The sequence below is a fragment of the Panthera onca genome, chromosome C1, assembly GCF_046562875.1.
Source record: "Panthera onca isolate mPanOnc1 chromosome C1, mPanOnc1 haplotype 2, whole genome shotgun sequence".
Taxonomy (NCBI): Eukaryota; Metazoa; Chordata; class Mammalia; order Carnivora; family Felidae; genus Panthera; species Panthera onca.
Genome location: NC_138346.1, coordinates 33821275 through 33839536, shown reverse-complemented (window position 1 = coordinate 33839536; position 18262 = coordinate 33821275). Strand labels below are relative to the sequence as shown.

Sequence of the window (18262 nt, the reverse complement as noted above, 5' to 3'; positions counted from 1 at the left end):
TCCATCGGGCCTCCTAAAGACTAGAGGTCTTCTGTTTCTCTAGGCTGGGGAAACCTAGATTGAGACAAGTTCTCAGAGGAGGACCTAGGGTGGCTGGGGTGGCTGACCTTGCACAGGCAGGGTCTCCTCCCAGTTACCCTGAGTTGACAGTGTATACAAAGCCCCTGGCCCACTGAGATCCCACCCCAGGCAGCCCAGTCATAGGGAGCCCTATAGAGCTACATTCCCTTCTTAGCCCCCACTGTGTCCCCATTCCTACTGCATCCTTTTAGTTCCACAGGCTTCCATGGGCAAGAAATAATAGGGCCTGAGAAGGCCAAGTGCTGGGGAACTGGCCAGACCCTTCAGACCCCAGGCAAGAGTGACCCTTTCCAGGATTTGGTCCCCACCCCCCCAGCAGGGAGCATGGTGAGGGGGAAGTTCAGAATCCTAGTCCTCCTCACCCCTCCCCACCCCCAGTGACTAAATCTCTCAGATCTATTCATCCCCGATGGGATTCAGAGTCCCCCAACCCCCAGGAAAGTGGAAGGACAGACTCTCAGCCAAGGAGGGGGGCCTGGTGGTCCAAAGGAGAGACTCGCTCTTTTCCTTTTGTTTGCTCACAGGAGGGGACAAATGCCCTGTGTGCACAGAGGTTTGATGTGACAACTTGATAGACCACATAAGGGTTTCAGCAAAGGCCTCCCGACCCTGCTCTCCATGCATTAAGATAATGATGGGGTGTGTGCCCCAGTACATTTCAGATCTTGGCTACAAAGGCCTTCCTTCCTTCTGTTTTCTTCCTCCAGCTCAGCTTGCCCACAGGTTCCCAGAGACTCTTGGCAGCTTTCTCTCAGGCAGAATGAAGTTGTGAGCTGCGTGGGAGGCAGTTAGACAGCGAGAGTGTTGCAGCCTTCTTAATGAGGGACAATAGCTCCTCTTGGAGCCATTAAGCCACAGCTACAGAGATGGGGAACCCCAATTAGAAAGGAGTGGGAGAAGTAAAGAGGAGGGTCTGAGAGACGCCTGCAGGACAGATCTATATCTTTGGGGCTCTGTGGGCCCCATGGGTAGAGATATAGCTGACTGGGTTTAGGATCTGCTTTCCTTCTTAAGGTTAAACAATCCAGTGACTACAGAGCCAACCCTCGGTGGTGACCCTTCAAAATACACAAATTGAAAAGAGGAGGCAAAATTACCAGAGAGAAGGGTTTTTCTTTAAGTTTGTGGCTCAGAGATTATAAGAGTAAGAAAGAAAGGAAATTATATTTATTTAATGGACATCCTCTGTAAGTTTTGCTACATTATGTATGTGAGCATATGGATATTTGTATTACAGCCGATAGCTCTCTTTTGTTCTGGCGTTCAACTGAATCACATTATGTTTACAGCAAGATAATAATCCTGGATTTTCCATGGCTCACTCTGTCAGAGTATAAGATTAGCTCTCGAATTCATTAACAGCCATCTCCTTTTAAATGTCAGATAACTTTTTAAATGCCAAGTACTTACGCAACACCTTCTGTGCAATTCAAATCAGCTTTACCAAATTAACTCATTAATCTTTATTGTTTCACTTACTGACGAGAAAGGCTTCCAGGTGTTTTTAGCAGAACATGAAAATATTAAGGTAGTTACAATACAATATAGGTGGGTTTTGATTTTCTGCTAAACATTGACCCTTCCACTGGTTTTGTAATCATTCCCAGCAAAGCATCCATGTAAAAGAAACATAAAAGCCTCAGACATCTCTCCTTTCTTCTAATTCCCCCATTTTCCTTCCCTTCTATTTTTCCTTGTGTTTTCTTCCCCTTTCTACATCTTCAGATACCTTGACTCCTGTCTGCTATTTATCCTGCTGCCTTTGCTCTCAAAATAGCCCAAGAGCTGCAAGTGTCAATTATGATGGTTCTCCCACCCAGAAACAGAAGGGCGCCTTGCAGGATCAGGGATGGAGCTCAAAGGGCTGCTTAGAACAGGCCTAGAAATCAGGAATTTCACTGTCCTTTCATAGAACCCCTACCTAGTTTTACCTCTGAATAATCAGATACAGGCTGCACTGACTGCTAAAGATAGATCCTTCCAGAGTTGTCTTCTTCTTGTCCCCCAGTTTTCTGTTCAAGTCACCCTGGAAAGGTTTTCCCTCATCACCCAAAGGCAAGTCCCACCCCTCCCCATCAACTTCCATCTTATCCCATTTCACTGTCTTCATAGACTTATCTAAAATCATCCAGCTTGAGGTTCCTGGGTGGCTCAGTTGGTTGAGCGTCCGGCTTCAGGTCAGGTCATGATCTTGTGGTTCGTGAGTTCAAGGCCCGTATCAGACTTGCTGCTGTCAGTGCACAGCCCATTTCGGATCCTTTGTCCCCCTTTCTCTGCCCTTCCCTCACTCATTGTCTCTCTCTGTCTCTCTGTCTTTCTCTCAAAAATAAAAATAATTAAAAATAATAAAAAACAAATAAAATCATCCAACTTATGTATGTGTTTGTTTGCCTGGCACATACAATATCACCAAATAAATATCAGTTTAATGAATAAATGAAAAACCATCCCAACACATGGCTTTGTCGCCTGATTTTAACTTTCTGACTTTTTCTCTTCTTCTCACCACCTCCCAGAATCCTCTTTATATATTCAATCTTTTCTTTCCTCCAAACCCCCAAACCCCCTTTCACTACCATTTATTTGTTAGAACAGTTGAATGTAATAAGCAAAAACAGTTCTTCACATTCCAGTGACTAGAGAGCCTTCACTGAAGACATTCCATCAAGCTAGAATTCATGGCCCCTAATGTTAAAGAGGTGAGCCATACAGTCGGGAGAATTGTTTTATCACAAAATTTATGGTCAGATAATTTGGAGGGCCTTTTCTCAAAGCCTCTCAACTGCCCACTCTTCAATCTGAGCTCCACATAAGGAGTTAAAATAAAGTGTCTGACTCTTGATTTCAGCTCAGGTCATGATCTCATGATCTCACGATTTGTGAGACTGAGCCCTGCATCAGGCTCTGCACTGACAGCATGGAGCCTGCTTGGGATTCTCTCTCTCCCTCTCTACCCCTTCCCTGCTTGCATGCATGCACGTGTGTATGCTCTTTCTCTCTCTCAAGATGAATAAATAAATAAACATTTAAAAAGAAAGATTTACAGGTCAGATGATTTGGAGGGACTTTTTTTTAATTTTGTTTATGTTTATTTTTGAGAGAGAGAGAGACAGAGCATGAATGGGGGAGGGGCAGAGAGGGAGACACAGAATATGAAGCAGGCTCCAGGCTCAGAGCTGTCAGCAAAGAGCCCAACATGGGGCTCAAACTCATGAACCACACCAACATGACCTGAGCTGAATGAAGTTGGACGCTCAACCAACTGAGCCACCCAGGTGCCCCTTGGAAGGACTTTTCTCAAAGCCTCTCAACTCCCCACTCTTCAACCTGAGCCCCACATAAGGATTTAAAGTAATTCTAACCATTGGAACTGGCTGTGAGTATGCTTTTGTCTTCTGGGCTAACACAAAACCTTCTCTGGAAGATAATGGAGAAGTTTCCCTCAAATCAGTATTGTCTGATTTCTATTATTCCACCCAGTGATTCATGCATGATTTTGGAAGCTAGAAAGCTTCAAATTTTTTGTGTGATTCTAGCTCAGACCCAATGTTTTCATTTGATCTAGAAACAGGGAGGGGCTATCTTACTCCAAGAAGCTAATCAGATATATGACTGAGATGACAAAAAATTGGATATGTAACTGTCCAGGAAAGTCTTTATCTCTAGCCATATTTCAAAACAAAGGAAATGGGTGGGGGCGTGCATCAAAATGATGGCTGCTTGTGGGGGCCCAACAGTTAATTCATCATTAATACTTTAAAGTAATATAAATGTTATAGGAGGGGGAGTTTATAATGGCCCAGAGAGACAGACATCTGAGATTTAGTCTACTAGAAAATATGGAAATGATCAAATCCACACCCAGGGTGATCTCATGGCACACTAGTGACCCCAGCAAGTCAGCCCTAAAGAATAACAAATAACTTTCTTCTTTGTGAAGGAGGAGCCAGTGCTATGCAGAGGATAGGCCTCTGGAGGTCAGCACGGACTTCCTGTTAACGATGTTCTCACTGGCTCTACCCATTGTAATTGAATTGGGCTATAACATGTAGCTTGCGCCCAATGTGATTGTTACTCTTTTGTTCAGCAAATGTGTATCAAGTATCTGTTTGTTTCCATACCCTGTGCTAGGCACTACTGTTACCTAGAAACAGCACAGTCATGGTTCTTGCCCTCATGGAGCTTGTAGTCTAGTGGGGAGGGGAGTTGGCTGCACAGCATGAGCATCATTGTGGGCAATGAGGGAAGTGCTCAGTGCTCTGCATGTCACGGAAGGTACATGGGACAAGCAAGCCAGACCGGAAGGATGAGGAGGAACCCAAAGGGAGGAATGCGTTCCCAGGAGGGGGAAGGACAGTCTCCAGGAACTGACCTTGGAAAGGTCAGTATTGATGGTAGTTGTTTGCACTTGCTATTCCCACAGTGAAGTAAACAGTTCCTGCAGAGAGCCCCACAGAACCTTCCCTGACCTTCTTCAGAGCTTTGCTCAAAAATCACTTTCTTCTGGGGCCTTCCTGCTTAAAATTGCAGCCTACACTGCCATCCCAGCTACTCCTTACTCCCCTCTCTGCTTTATTCTTCAAGTCACAAATCACTGGCAGACATAACTTATGTTCCACTTACTTGTTATCTCTTCCCTCTCAATGAAATCTATGTGCAGTTTTCATGGGGCTGGAGACTTGTTTGCTTCTTGCACTGCTGTATCTGCTCTACTGGGCATAGAAAAGGCACTCAATAAATACTTCTTGAATGACTGAATGAGGCAGGAGAGATAGTCCAGGGCCAGGCAAGAAGGGTCTTATAAGCTTTTTAAGTGGGTTGGCCTTCATGCTGAGGGCAAGGGCCTTTGAATGTTTTAAGCAGAGTGGTATGGTCCACTTTGCATCTTGGAAAGATCAACCAGGTTGCAGTATGGAGCATGGGCTGGAAAGTGACATCAGATCAAACTTTGTTGTGTTCTGAATCATGACATCATTTTCACGTTGTGGTAACAGGAGAGAGAGCATGGCCCGAGACATTGGAGAGGCCCTAGTCCCCTGTATTAGCCCATTCTTCCTTCCTTGTTGCTAGATTCATCCAAATCACTCCTCCTAACACATCAAATACATTTTAAGGTTGCAAATAAACTGGAGTATTGCTATAACTTTATCTGCAAGGTAGATTTGATAACCATTTGTGGAAGCTATATGGAGTCTGGGGCACACGGTAATTACCAGCTGCATAGCTTTGGGCTAATTACGTTAAATAACTCTCAGAGCCTGCAGTTCCTCATCTGTGAAATGGGAATACCAAGAACTGCCTCACAGGGTTGTTATGAGGATTCAATAAAATGATTACAATCCTGAAACACAGGAAGGTCCTTTTTTCCACTTTCCTATTACACTGACCCCAGGTATGAATTAATAACCAGTCTTGGATTATCCTCTCTATATATATGGGTCCCCTGTGTCTTCAATGATAAAAGTAGGTGTTATGACTAGTGTTCCAACGATGAAAAATTACTTTCTATAAATATTTGGGGATTTAGACTAGCTCTTGTCGCACTGTAAATCATTCCTATGAAAGTTGGGCTTTCTGCTTCTCTTCACAGGGAGCCCAGCAGTCCTTGGAGGCAGCAGCTCAGAAGAGAGGAGAGCCTCAAAGTTGTATAAATAAAGGGCTGATATGTTCAAACAGAAAAGAATTTTACACACGCAAGCTGCACATCGACATGACGCCGTTCCTGAAGGTGATCTCACACTGAGAAGACGAGGAGTTTTATAGACACATACACAGGCATCCCAGTTAATACATTTCTGCATGGTACAAAAACAGCTTCAGAAGTCCCTCAGAGTTCCTGCTTTATCAGAAAGGACAGAAAATAGGCAGTTTGTAGCAGATGAAGGAAGAACAAATTAGGACGGTAATCACAGCCAGCCATCGGGGACAAATCAGTTGGGTGTCTGGTTTGGGTGGTGGGGGACAAAAAAAAGAGATGAGAAAGGACAACCTTGAACTACCTCATAAAACAAACAAATATAATTCATTTTATCTTGACAGTAGCTAAAATAATTGTTACTGTTTTATCACTGTAACTGAGTAGAGCTGGTATTCTGACTGGAGAAGACTTATTTTTGGTAACTATTTACAAGTCAACTGCATATCCTCTTTGGATGTCTGACCTTATTGTCTGTTCTCTGAGAGTTCATTATTCTCCTAAGCTCAGTTTCATATCTAGTTAAGGGTACTGAGAGTTGCTATGGTGGGGATGTCATTTGTCCACCTTTGCAATACTCTGTCCTGCCCCAGCATCTAACACAGTGCCTGGCACATGGAAGGTGCTCCCTAAATGCTCCATAAATTGACTGCCTTCTTATCCAACAGCACTTTGGGCTTAGGGTTCTCTTCTTACCCATTCTTTGCCCCCCTCGGAGCTAAATGGACCAGAAATAAATGATCAGGGAGTAAAAGAAACTAATCAGGAACAAAGCAAGACTCCATAAATTGACTGCCTTCTTATCCAACAGCCCTCTAGCTTAGGGTTCTCTTCTTACCCATTGTTTGCCCCCCTCAGAGCTAAATGGACTGGAAATAAATGATCAGGGAGTAAAAGAAACTGATCAGGAACAAAGCAAGCCTTGGCTTAGAAGGATCTCAGATCCTTTATACTACCCTAGAGAACAACATCCCAGGCCCTTGATAGTGATGAGGAAAGACAGAAACAGAGGAGAGGAAACCAAATATATGTAGGTTCGTGATGGTGGCACTATTCAATGCTATAGACTGTCAGAGACTTCAAGGGTCATGAGGGTCACCCTCATAACCTCAGCTAATCCAGAGTTCTCAGGTTACATCTTCTCTGGGCTACTCCAATCCCAGCCAGAACTGACAGTGTGGGGCTTTGATGAAGAGTGATGTATTTGCCCCAAATCTGTCTCACTCTGTGGCTGGGCTCTGCTTTCTTCTGTTTCCTCTTAGATAGGCTCTTTCCCCATGTAGCAAGAGGACTATTGACTTCTCTTTCTAGATCATTCTGGAACTGAATCTTATTGACCCAAGTTGGGTCACATGCCCATACCCAAATGAATCACTGTGGCCAGGAAATTGGAATACACTAACTGACTCAGCTTGAGGCTACAGGGACTAAAAGTGGGGAGAGGAAGAATGTTTCAAAAAAGAAAACAGGGTCCTTATAACCAGAATAAGGAAGAATGATTCTGGGCAGGAAAAAAAATGCTACAAGTATTCAAAACAATTACTTTGATTCATTTCTTATTATATTAGTTTCTAGGGCCACCAAACAAAGTACCACAGACTGGGTAGCTTAAACAATAGAATTTATTTTCTCACAGTTCTGGAAGCCAGAAGTCTGAGATCTAGGTGTTGGCAGGATTGGTTTCTTCTGAGACCTTCCTACTTGGTTTGTAGATGGTCATCTTTTTCCTGTGTCTTCACATGGCCCTCTCTCTGTGTGTGTGTCTGTGTCCTAATCACCTCTTCCTCTGAGGACACCAGTAATATTGGATTAGAGCCCACCCTAATGATGAATGCATCTCATTTTATGTTTAAAAAAAAATTTTAATGTTTATTTTTAAGAGAGAGAGACAGAGTGTGAGCAGGGGAGGGGCAGAGAAAGAGGGAGACACAGAATCCAAAGCAGGCTTCAGGCTCTGAGCTGTCAGCGCGGAGCCAAACGTGGGGCTCGAACCCACAAACCATGAGATCATGACCTGAGCCAAAGTCAGATGCTTAACCTACTGAGCCACCCAGGCATCCCTGTTTTTAAAGACCGTATCTCCAAATGCATTCACAGTCTGAGGTACTGATGGTGGACTTCAATATACAAATGTTGGAGGAACACAATAGAGCCCAAAACACCTACACTAATGAAACTATTCTTTTTTTCCTTAGCATCAGTTTAGTTCTCCCTTTAAGGCCTAAAGAATTCTGGTTGGTACTTTCCAGGATGAGGTATCATCAGTATCATCACTATTCATTCCATCTATAGTGAGCATCTACTGCTACTCTGTGCCTGACCCTTTCTGGGCATTTGGAATACATCAGCAAACAAAACAGACCGAGATCCTTGTCCTGCCCCAGGCAACACGTATAGTATGTTCAAAGGTGATAATTACTATGGAAATGAGATAAGTATATTTAGGGAACATCTGGTAACTGCAGAATTCAGAGTATAGAATTTATAATAATTGTTTTGTGTATTTAATGTCCACAGTGCTTTTGTGGTACACTTTTTGTTCAGTAATGTTGGTACCATGTTACCAAGGGAAGGGGATGATCATCCCTAAGGTCCACTTTCTGATCCACCCTTTTTAAGACTAACAGAAATTATAACTCAGTCTGCTTCTACAGGGGACTTATAGGGACTCACTAGGCTTTCTGACTCCCAAACTGTCCTTGCCCAAAAGAGCACATCCTTTCTTGCAAATGTTCAGTGTTAAAACTCTCCTTAGGTAGACTTTTTTTTTTTTTGACATGGTAGCTACTAGATTCTTAGGGGTTGCCTTCTAGAAAAGGACAAATCTCAGGGCTTGTATAGAAAAGGATGGTGAATTCAAACAGAAAGTTCTGTCCTCAGTATCTTGAGCTTTATAGAAACCAATTCATTCTACACATGTCATTTGTGTATTTCCTGTCAATCCACACAACATTTCATTCATTTTTCCTGGTGCCTGTAGGAAGCATTGCACATTTCAGGGGATAAGGGTGGGAGATAAAAATATCGAGGCTGAAAAGGGAAATGGAAAGAGATGCAAATAATCATAATTGCTAACATTACTGAGCACTTTCTCTGTGCCAGACTCTGTTCTAAGTTTTACATGCAAGAACTCATTTAATTCACAAAACAAATCTAGGAAATAAGTAACATTATCCCATTTTACAGGTAAGAAAACTAAGGCATTGAGAGGTTAAGTAACTTCCCAAATGTCATACAGTTGGTAAATGACAGGAACAAGATAAAGACAGCCCATCTCCAGAGCCCATGTTTTCAACCATCTGCCACAAAGACTCACTGCAGACGCCAAATGAGTGACAGTCATTTCTGTGACTGTGCTTCCTTTTTAGTAAAATGGAAATCATAATACTGGGACCTCCATACCCATCTCTCAATGGTGAGGCAAGGGTCACATGAAACAATAATTTTGAAAGAATGTTCACACCTACAAGAGATTCAACTCATAAAGGAGACATGAATAAACATTCATTGACTCCTGCTTAGGACCAGGGCCCTCACATATTGGAAATTTATTTAATTTTCCTACCCCTTTCCTGGTGAGTGTATAGATTCCAGCTGTACAGATGAGGAAATTGGGGACTGGTAAAATGAGACAATAATCAGTGACATGGCTGCCAGCAGAGAGAACTGGGATTCAAAGCCATAAAACCCACAATACGTGATGTTGATGAGGTCTATCTACTACATTCCTATGAAAATTTAATTATACATCTTTGTTTTGGCTTCAGAACCTAGGAGAGGAACAGAGATTTAATAATATATTTTAATCTTAACACAAGATACCTTATGATTTTCATAAATTGGTTTTCTTTATTAAAGAAAATGTGTGGGGTCTTTTTTTTAATTTTTTTTCTTTATTTAAAAAAAAAATTTTTTTAACGTCTATTTATTTTTGAGACAGAAAGAGACAGAGCATGAACGGGGAGGGTCAGAGAGAGGGAGACACAGAATCTGAAACAGGCTCCAGGCTCTGAGCTGTCAGCACAGAGCCCGACGCGGGGCTCGAACGGACCGCGAGATCATGACCTGAGCCGAAGTCGGCCGCTTAACCGACTGAGCCACCCAGGTGCCCCTAAATTTTTTTCTTTAAATGTTTATTGGTTTATGAGAGAAAGAGACAGAGCATGAGTGGGGGAGGGGCAGAGAAAGAGGGAGACATAGAATCCAAAGCAGGCTCCAGGCCCTGAACTGTCAGCACAGAGCCTGACGTTGGCCTCAAACCCACAAGACGAGATCGAGATCGTAACCTGAGCTGAAGTTAGACATTTAACTAACTGAGGCACCCAGGCGCCCCCATGTGGGATCTTTTAATGCATAAGAAAAGTTGTACTGCCTTGAAGTTAAAACTCTTAAAGGAGATACTGATTTTCTTCCATTATTAAGGAGGTCATTTAGATGTATGTATTGTGGTATGTTAGACTTTCTAAACGTATTTTCCTAAACAGGCCTTTTAAGAACTCTGTATGTATTTATTATTACTCCATTTCAAAGGTGGAGAGAGTGAGTTTCAGTGATAGGTCATGCGGCTGGCTCCTGGCCCACAGGACCCCCACCTCTGACTCCAGCATCCCATGCTCCTCCAGTCCCCTGGCAGCTCCTCATGAAAGCCTGCTGTGAGCCTAGAAGTACCATGCTCAGACGGGGTGCTGTGCATGAGGGTAGTGGGCAAGACCAGAGGAAGATTCTCCAAGGAGAGATGAGAACTTCAGGTCACCTGGCCGAGCCCCTGTCAGTTGAAGCAATTGAGGCTCAGGGTTTAAGTAACTTGCATGATCTGTAAGGCATGATGTGTAGGAGTCAGGGCTTCCAGGGCAGGCAGTCCGACTCCAGGACCTGCACCCCAGCCACTCAGGCAGCTGTGTCTCATGTCTGGTTTCGGTGCTGCAGTTTGTGTTTACAAAGTGTTTGTTACTATCCCCACCCACCCACAGCCCTATAATACCATACTGCTGCCAGTGCTCTTTCTAAATACAGCTCAGTCATATCACCGGTTTGCTTGAAATTCCTTACCATGTCCCCATTGGCCTTCTGGTTAGATCCTGGCATCAAAGATGTATTTCTTTTATAAATAGGAAAATATAACAAATCGATTTTTTTTTTAACTCCATACTGCAACTGGCAAAACCTGGCCCCTGTCTAATTCACACTGTCCATGCACTGCAGCCACCCCAAACTGCCCCCTGACCAGCACATGCCTCTTCCTCTGCCAGGAACTGCCCTACCTCCCTTTCTCTGCAAGACTTAGCACCATGTCCCCTGGTAAACAAACATTCCCCAGACTAATTTAGCTTCACCTTCTGTGAGGTCCTACAGAAACCTGTCATAATCTGTCACAACATTTATCACCCAGCATTGTAATGCTGAGGTTTTATGTCATTTCTCCACAAGCCAGCAAGCTGCTTGCGAATAGATCTTTCATCCTGGTGCCCCCAGTGCCTAGCCCATGACCTGGCACACAACAGACACTCAATAAATGTTCATGGGCTGAAGGAACAGATGAAGAGCAAATGACTTGGCCAGAATAACTGAGCTAGGATTGAATTTTCAGTCCTTCAGCTTCTTTGGCACACTCACCAAGTGTCATTACACTTGTTTCAATGTTTCAATCATTCAGTTTAGTCATTGCACTTGTAACTCATATTAAAAACGGCAGATTGTGGGGTGCCTGGGTGGCTCAGTCCGGGAAGCATCCAACTCTTCCAGATGAGGTCACGATCTCACGGCTCCTGAAATGGAGCCCCGCGTCCAGCTGTACGCTCAGTGCGAAGCCTGCTTGGGATTCTCTCTTTCCCTCTCTCTCTACCACTACCCCCACCTCACCCTGTGCTGTCTCTCTCTCTCTCTCAAAATAAATAAACTTAAAAAAAAAAATGACAGGGGCACTTGGGTGTGTCAGTCGATTGGGTGTTTGACTTCAGCTCAGGTCATGATCTATGTCATGGTTCATGAGCCCCACATCAGGCTGGCTTCTGTCAGCACAGAACCCACTTCAGATCTTCTGTCCCCATTGCTCTCTGCCCCTCCCCCGCTCACATGGGCATGCGCACGTGCTCTCTTTCTCTCTCTCTCAAAAATGAATAAACATTTAGGGGAAAAATGACAGGTTGCATTTTGTTTAGTTTTAGGTGTTGTGTGTGTGTGTGTATTTAAGTGGGCTTCACACCCAGCATGGGGGCTCAAACTCATGAGCCTGAGATCAAGTACTGGGTTGGGATCGAGAGTTGGTGCTTAACTAACTGAGCCACCCAGGCACCCCTATAAAGAGATTGTTTTTAATAGTTGTGTAGTATTCCATTGTATGAATTACCATAATGTATTTGACTAGTCCTCAATTGGTAGGGCTTTTAGGTGGTTTCAGTCTGTTGCAGTGAATAACCTTAGGTATAAGTCATTTCTCATGTGTGTTCATATATCTAAAACATGACAGGTTTTTTTTTATAGTTTTCTAAGCAACAGACAGAATTTCAAATTAAGACTACTTCTTGGGGCACCTGGGTGGCTATCGGTTAAGCGTACAACTTCGGCTCAGGTCATGATCTCACGGTGTGTGAGTTCGAGCCCCGCGTCTGGCTTTGTGCTGACAGCTCAGAGCCTGGAGCCTGCTTCAGAAAAAAACAATTTTTAAATAAAAAAAATTAAAAAGACTGTTTCTTTTTCTAATAGGGATGTGCCAGAAGATTCTTTCAAAGTCCCTGACTCTCTCTGCCTCCATCTCCCCATCTGTAAAATGAGAAGAATATTTCTTGCCCCTGAAGGCTCATAGCTACATATTAAGACTGAAGGTTTATCCTTCTTGCCTTTGAAATTCTTCCAAAGGAGCAAGCTTGTTTCTCCCTTTTAATCCAGTTTCCTGTTAGATAAATAGGGCATGTCTTTCCGTTTATCTTTTTTCTACTCTTATAACTTAGCAGTTTACTATGACTGAGGTGGGTTTTCCTGCTGTAATTTTTCAAAAACCTTTCCATTTATTTAGGGATGATTTTTTTTTTCTTTACTGCACCAAGGCCAAATCCTGTTTGTCTCCAAAATGAGAAATAACAAAAGAAAGAAAATTACTTTGCTCACTTTAGCAGCACATATACTAAAATTGGAGCAATACAGAGAAGATTAGTGTGGCCCCTGCATGAGGATGCTATGCACATTCCTGAGCATTCAGTATTTTCTTGTATACCTGAAACTAATATAACACTATGTTGACTAACTGGAATTAAAATAAAAACTTAAGGGGAGCCCGGCTGGCTCAGTTGGAAGAGCATGAGACTCTTGATCTCAGAGTCGTGAGTTTGAGCCCCATATTGAGTATAGAAATTACGAAAAAAAATAAACTTAAAAAAATTTTTTTAGAAACTTATCATAATAAAAGCAAAAAAGGAAGGAAGGAAGGAAGAGAAAGAAAGAAAATCACTTACCTGCTCTAGCTCTTTTATGTCAGAATCTCATTGGCTACAAACGGTAAGCTAACAAGTGAAAAATACACAGGGTAAAAAGCTATAGGGTGAGAAGAGAATGTCAAACAAATTAGATTAATTGTCTCTTTCCAGAGCAGCTTGGGTATTTGATAATTAAGTGGAAAAACTGATTGTCACTAAAGGTAGAGGAACTTTAGTCCTAGGAGAAACTTCCAGGGCTCTCCATATCCAATTCCTTCTTTGTAGCTGAAGTGAAGCTAGGGATTCAGCAGAGATCCATGTGACAAAGACCAAGAGCTGACTTCATCAGACACATGTGGCTTTACTTAAGTCTTTGACTCTACCTGTCACATCACTTTGGCTACCAACGAGTTTCTCTTCTAATCTCTAGAGGAGATCAGTGACTCTCAATCCTGGCTACATGTTGGAATCACCCAAGAAACTTTAAAAATGCCCTAGTTCCAGGGGCGCCTGGGTGGCTCAGTCAGTTGAGTGTCCGACTTCAGCTCAGGTCATCATCTCACAATTCATGGGGTCAAGCCCTGTGCCAGGCTCTGTGCTGATAGCTCAGAGCCTGGAGCCTGCTTCAGATTCTGTCTCCCTCTCTCTCTGCCCCTTCCCTGCTCATGTTCTGTCTCTCTCTGTCTCTCAAAAATAAATGTTTAAAAAAAAATTTTTAAATACACTAGTTCCAGAAAGTCTGATTTTATTGTTTGGGGGTAAATATTAGATATCATACCTTTTAAATAATTCTAACTCATAGCCAGGGTTGTGAACCACTATTATGGAAATTTCTAGATAGTGGATTGCAAGCAATTTGTATGACTGAGAGAAAGAAGGAAGAGGGGATTCAATGTGATAAGAAACCTAATCCGTGGCAACCTTGGAAACTCCACAAAAGGCCAATCTGACCCTTTTGCTTCCTTGCCTTACACCTTCAGTCCTTTCCATTTGTTCGAGATAAGACCAAAGCCCTTAATCTGCCTTCAAGTCCTTGGGAGTCTGATTCAACCCACCCTTCCTATTCTTTCTGCCTCTGCTCTCATCATCACATCAGTCATCCATCAAGTCCCTGGAGGTACCTTGCTTCCTTCTCCAGTTGGTCTGTGCCTGTGGCATTCTTCTCCCCACCCCCTCCCCCCAGTTAACGCCAGGCATGGAACACTGTACATGTGGATGGGACAAGCCTCCCACAAGAGAAATACAACTAAGACCTCCATAATGCTCAACAGTGCAGCTAAGCCCACCTGGCTCTTTAGGGCTGTTCACACTGGTACTAGACTTCTTGGACACTGAAGTTAAAATAAGTTGACAAAGAAGGAGAAGAACTGGATTTCCAAAGGGCATAGACAATAGGAGTGTTTGCCTTTATTTTGTCTTATGTACTTTTTTTTATTGTGTATTAACCTAATAGGAAAATGGAGATGAAATGGACTATCATGAAGAACCAGGAGGACCCCTCAGAGAAAATCATCAAGACACCCAAGGTAGAGACAGCCAGGTTGGGTTTTAAATCTTATCACAACAATCATCTGATGAGGTTTGCATTGGTTCAAAGATGTTAATGGGGAATGACCCTTCCATTTCCTCTCAGCCTGGAAGTCAGAAAACAGACCAATGTGCTGAGTTCAGACTCTGATTGTTCTTACTTAATGCATCACAAACCAACTGATGACGATAACATGCTTTTATATTTTTGGACTTACTGAAAGGTTTCTTTCCTGCCAGAGGCCACAGATTGATGGAAGAGAGTGGAGACTCTGGGGTATCACAAAAAGGTCACATAGGCACTTCCACTTTTCTGTTCCTCCTGCCCACAGGGGCGTGGATATGCAGGTGCAGGAGCTGAGGCTCCCTGGCTAGAGGGTTAATATTCCAACGATGGTGGGGGGCAGTATCTTTAGAGACACAGACCCTGCTGCCCACCACCCTGGGTGGTCAGGCTGTTTGAGTGTGGCTTCCTCCAAAAATCATGCTGCATTTAATAATGATGATTCTAGGAAACATTGGGCCCAGAACTGGGCTTTTTGGCATAGTTCATATTCCCAGACCCTGAGCTAGACTCTAATCTCTTCCCTGGGGGTACCTGTGCATGCTGTGTGATACTGCAGTTGGGTAGGCCCAGGTACCAGAACTGTTCTTTATCCTCACTGCATCTTGCAGGAATGGAAATAGTTAGGTGAGAGACACTTGTGTTCTCAAGGAGTGGATGCAGTGCCAGCCAGAAAGAATTGCTTATTGTTTGCTGTACAAAGGCATCCAGCAGAGAGAGCAAATAGGGACCTGTGCTCTGCCCCCTAAGCCATGCACCTCAGGACTGGGGTATCCATGCAGAGGGGGCTCCTTTCCCCCTTCTACCGGCCCTTCTACTGGGGTGCCTTTCTTGAATTCACATAAGGTGCTCTATATAGGCTAGCAACAGCAGCTCTGTTCAGCTGAGTGGAGAACGTAGGCGTTACAGTTGGACTACTGCCTTAACCCCTCTGTGCCTCAGTGTCCTTAACTGAGGCTGAAAACAGTATTCCCCTCCTAAGGTTGCATGAGAAATAAATGAAGTAATTCATATACAGTAACCCTTTAATGAATACTGCATTATTATTTTTTTAAGTTTATTTATTTATTTTGAGAGAGAGAAAGAGTCAGAAAGGGGCAGAGAGAGGGGGAGAGAGAGAGAGACTCCCAAGCAGGCTCTGCACTGTCAGTAGAGAGCTCAATGTGGGGCTTGAGCTCACGAATCTGAGATCATGACCTAAGCTGAAATCAAGAGTCAACCACTTAACCAACCAAGCCACCCAGGTACCCTAATACTGTATTATTCTTGACTTGGATATCATAATGATTAAATGTCTACCCTCTCAGGGTCACAGTTTTCCAGCCTTGAAATGACACCATGACTCTTCCTATCTCCTCTAGACCCCATGAGATGAGGAGACCATGAGAGCTCACTAGAAATAAAAGTGCAAAGTCATGGATTTGGAATTTCACCTTAAATTTGATATTTTTCTGTTTACATATTTTACTGTTTCTTTCATTTGATATTCTAAACAAAAATAATTTTATACTCATTTAAAAAGATTTCACTGCTGGGTATGTGGGTGGCCCAGTTGGTTAAGTATCTGACTTCAGCTCAGGTCATGATCTTCAGCTCAGGTTCATGAGTTTGAGCCCTGCTTCAGGTGAGCAAGAGCCCTGCTTCAGGTGAGCCCTGCCTCACTCCCTCTCCCCCTCTCTCTCTTGCTGCCCCTGGCTCACTTGTGCCCTTTCCGTCTCAAAAATAGAATAATAAAATAAAAGATTTTCAGACAATAAAATATTATGGTAGCCCAATCTCTGGGTTTGGTCAAGCTTTTAAGCAGAGTTCTTGCTGAAATAAGTCTCCTGCCCCCTCCATTTTCAAAGCTGAGTGACAGTAACCAGGGAAACAATGCTCCAGTCTTCAGACCTTCCATATCATAAGTCACATATGCAGAATGTGAACACTGACAAGGCTCCAAGTGCAATGGGGGTTTTTGGCAGTGCAGAACATGGCCAAATCTAAGCAATGACCACGTCAGTCAAAACAGTTTTCCTTTCTCATGACAGAGGAACAGGCTTCGGCTGAGTTCCACAAAGGTTATCCAGACAGTCTTTAATGCAGTGAAATATCACTGCAGAAAATTAAAGAAGGCATTTGCCTGTCCTGAATGATAAATGCTAATGTTTAAAAAAAGATTTCAAATCTTTGTAGGAAGAAAAGAGAGCTTGCCAAGGAATTTTTTTTTAAACTATTTAAGGATCGATTTTCCCCATATAGGCCTTACATCTAATTGCCAAGATTTTATTCTCTACTACTCTAAATTAAGTAGTGATCTTCATGTTTAAATTATGAGCAGTGAGCCAGTGCCATATCTACCAAGAATACCTTGCATCTTACACTTGGTGAAATTACTGCATGCAAGTTTTCACCAGACAAATCAAATTGGCAACCTCCAAATCAAATCGGGTTTGGAAAATTGCTCATGTTAAATACTAAACTTTCCTTTCCACCTCTTTTCCCCAACCCCTCAGTCCAAAAAAAGAATAAAATTTCAAGTCTTGTTTATTTCCTAGGCCAGTTGTTCTCAAACTTCAGTGTGCATCAGAACCCCCTGAAAGTCTGGTTAAAATAAATTTGGGGTCCTGCCCCTAGAGTTTCTAACTAGATCTGGGTTGAAGTCATCTGTAAAACAGAGGTGCCAATACTACTTACCTCATGAGGTGGCTGTGAGATAAAGAAGTTAATACATGTAATGTGCTTATGAGAGTGCCTAGCACAGAGGAAGTGCTCACTATGGGTTAGCTGTCAGTCTATTTCTTAAAAACCTTAATTTAGTAGCCGTTAAGTCTTGTCTCCTTGTCAGGAGAGACTTGTTCTAAGTTGATAACATGATGATTACTTTCTAGGTCAATCTCAATGATGGGGGCTTGAACTTGGCAAGACTGGTTGAGTCTTTTGTGTAAGTCCTTCTTTTACTTAAGTCCACATGTGGACAGCAGACCCAGTCTGAACAAAGCAGCCTTGCCAGCCTCTGCCTTCTGTGAAAGGCTATGTGCAATAGTGATGTAACCCTTACAATGTGGCAGAATTTGAGATACTCTTAGAAAGAGTGAGAGATTTGAGGAGCCCTGCATGAGATACAGGAGGTCCCTAATGAGTAGCCTGAAACAATGGGGGGAAAAGACAAAAGGCAGGTCTTACAGAAACCCTTAGAAACCAGTGAGCCATTTCTATTTTACTAAGGAAAAATAGGCCCAGAGCATAATTGCTTTATTGAAGAGATGGGTATGCAGTACTTAGGATATTGATGCAACTATTCTAACAAAGACCAAGATAAAGTGACTTCAAATAAGATGGAAGGTTTATTTCTCTCTCTCAGAAAAGTCCAAGCTGGCAGACAAGAGGTAGGACAGCCCTCCCCCGGGTTCCTTCTCTCTGCCATCCCCTTTGCCATTACCCTTCTCTACATCTTAAAGCTGGCTCAGCATCTCCTCATCCTGAGGACAGGAGAGAAAACATCAG

General features: G+C 43.1%; 1 protein-coding gene and 1 non-coding gene across 3 annotated transcripts in view; both read left to right on the top strand.

The window, feature by feature from the left end:
* KIAA2012 (KIAA2012 ortholog) overlaps positions 1-18262 on the top strand; it is a 108082-nt gene that overhangs the window by 63736 nt on the left and 26084 nt on the right. For both annotated transcript variants that reach the window (XM_060622975.3, XM_060622976.3), the window contains 2 exons: positions 5672-5809; positions 14639-14711. In XM_060622975.3, coding sequence (XP_060478958.3) covers positions 5672-5809; positions 14639-14711 — 211 coding nt within the window. The remainder of the gene's footprint in view (positions 1-5671; positions 5810-14638; positions 14712-18262) is intronic.
* On the top strand, positions 12873-12979 carry LOC132674004 (U6 spliceosomal RNA). Its single transcript, XR_009608332.1, has one exon. It is a non-coding gene; the product is annotated as a U6 spliceosomal RNA (small nuclear RNA).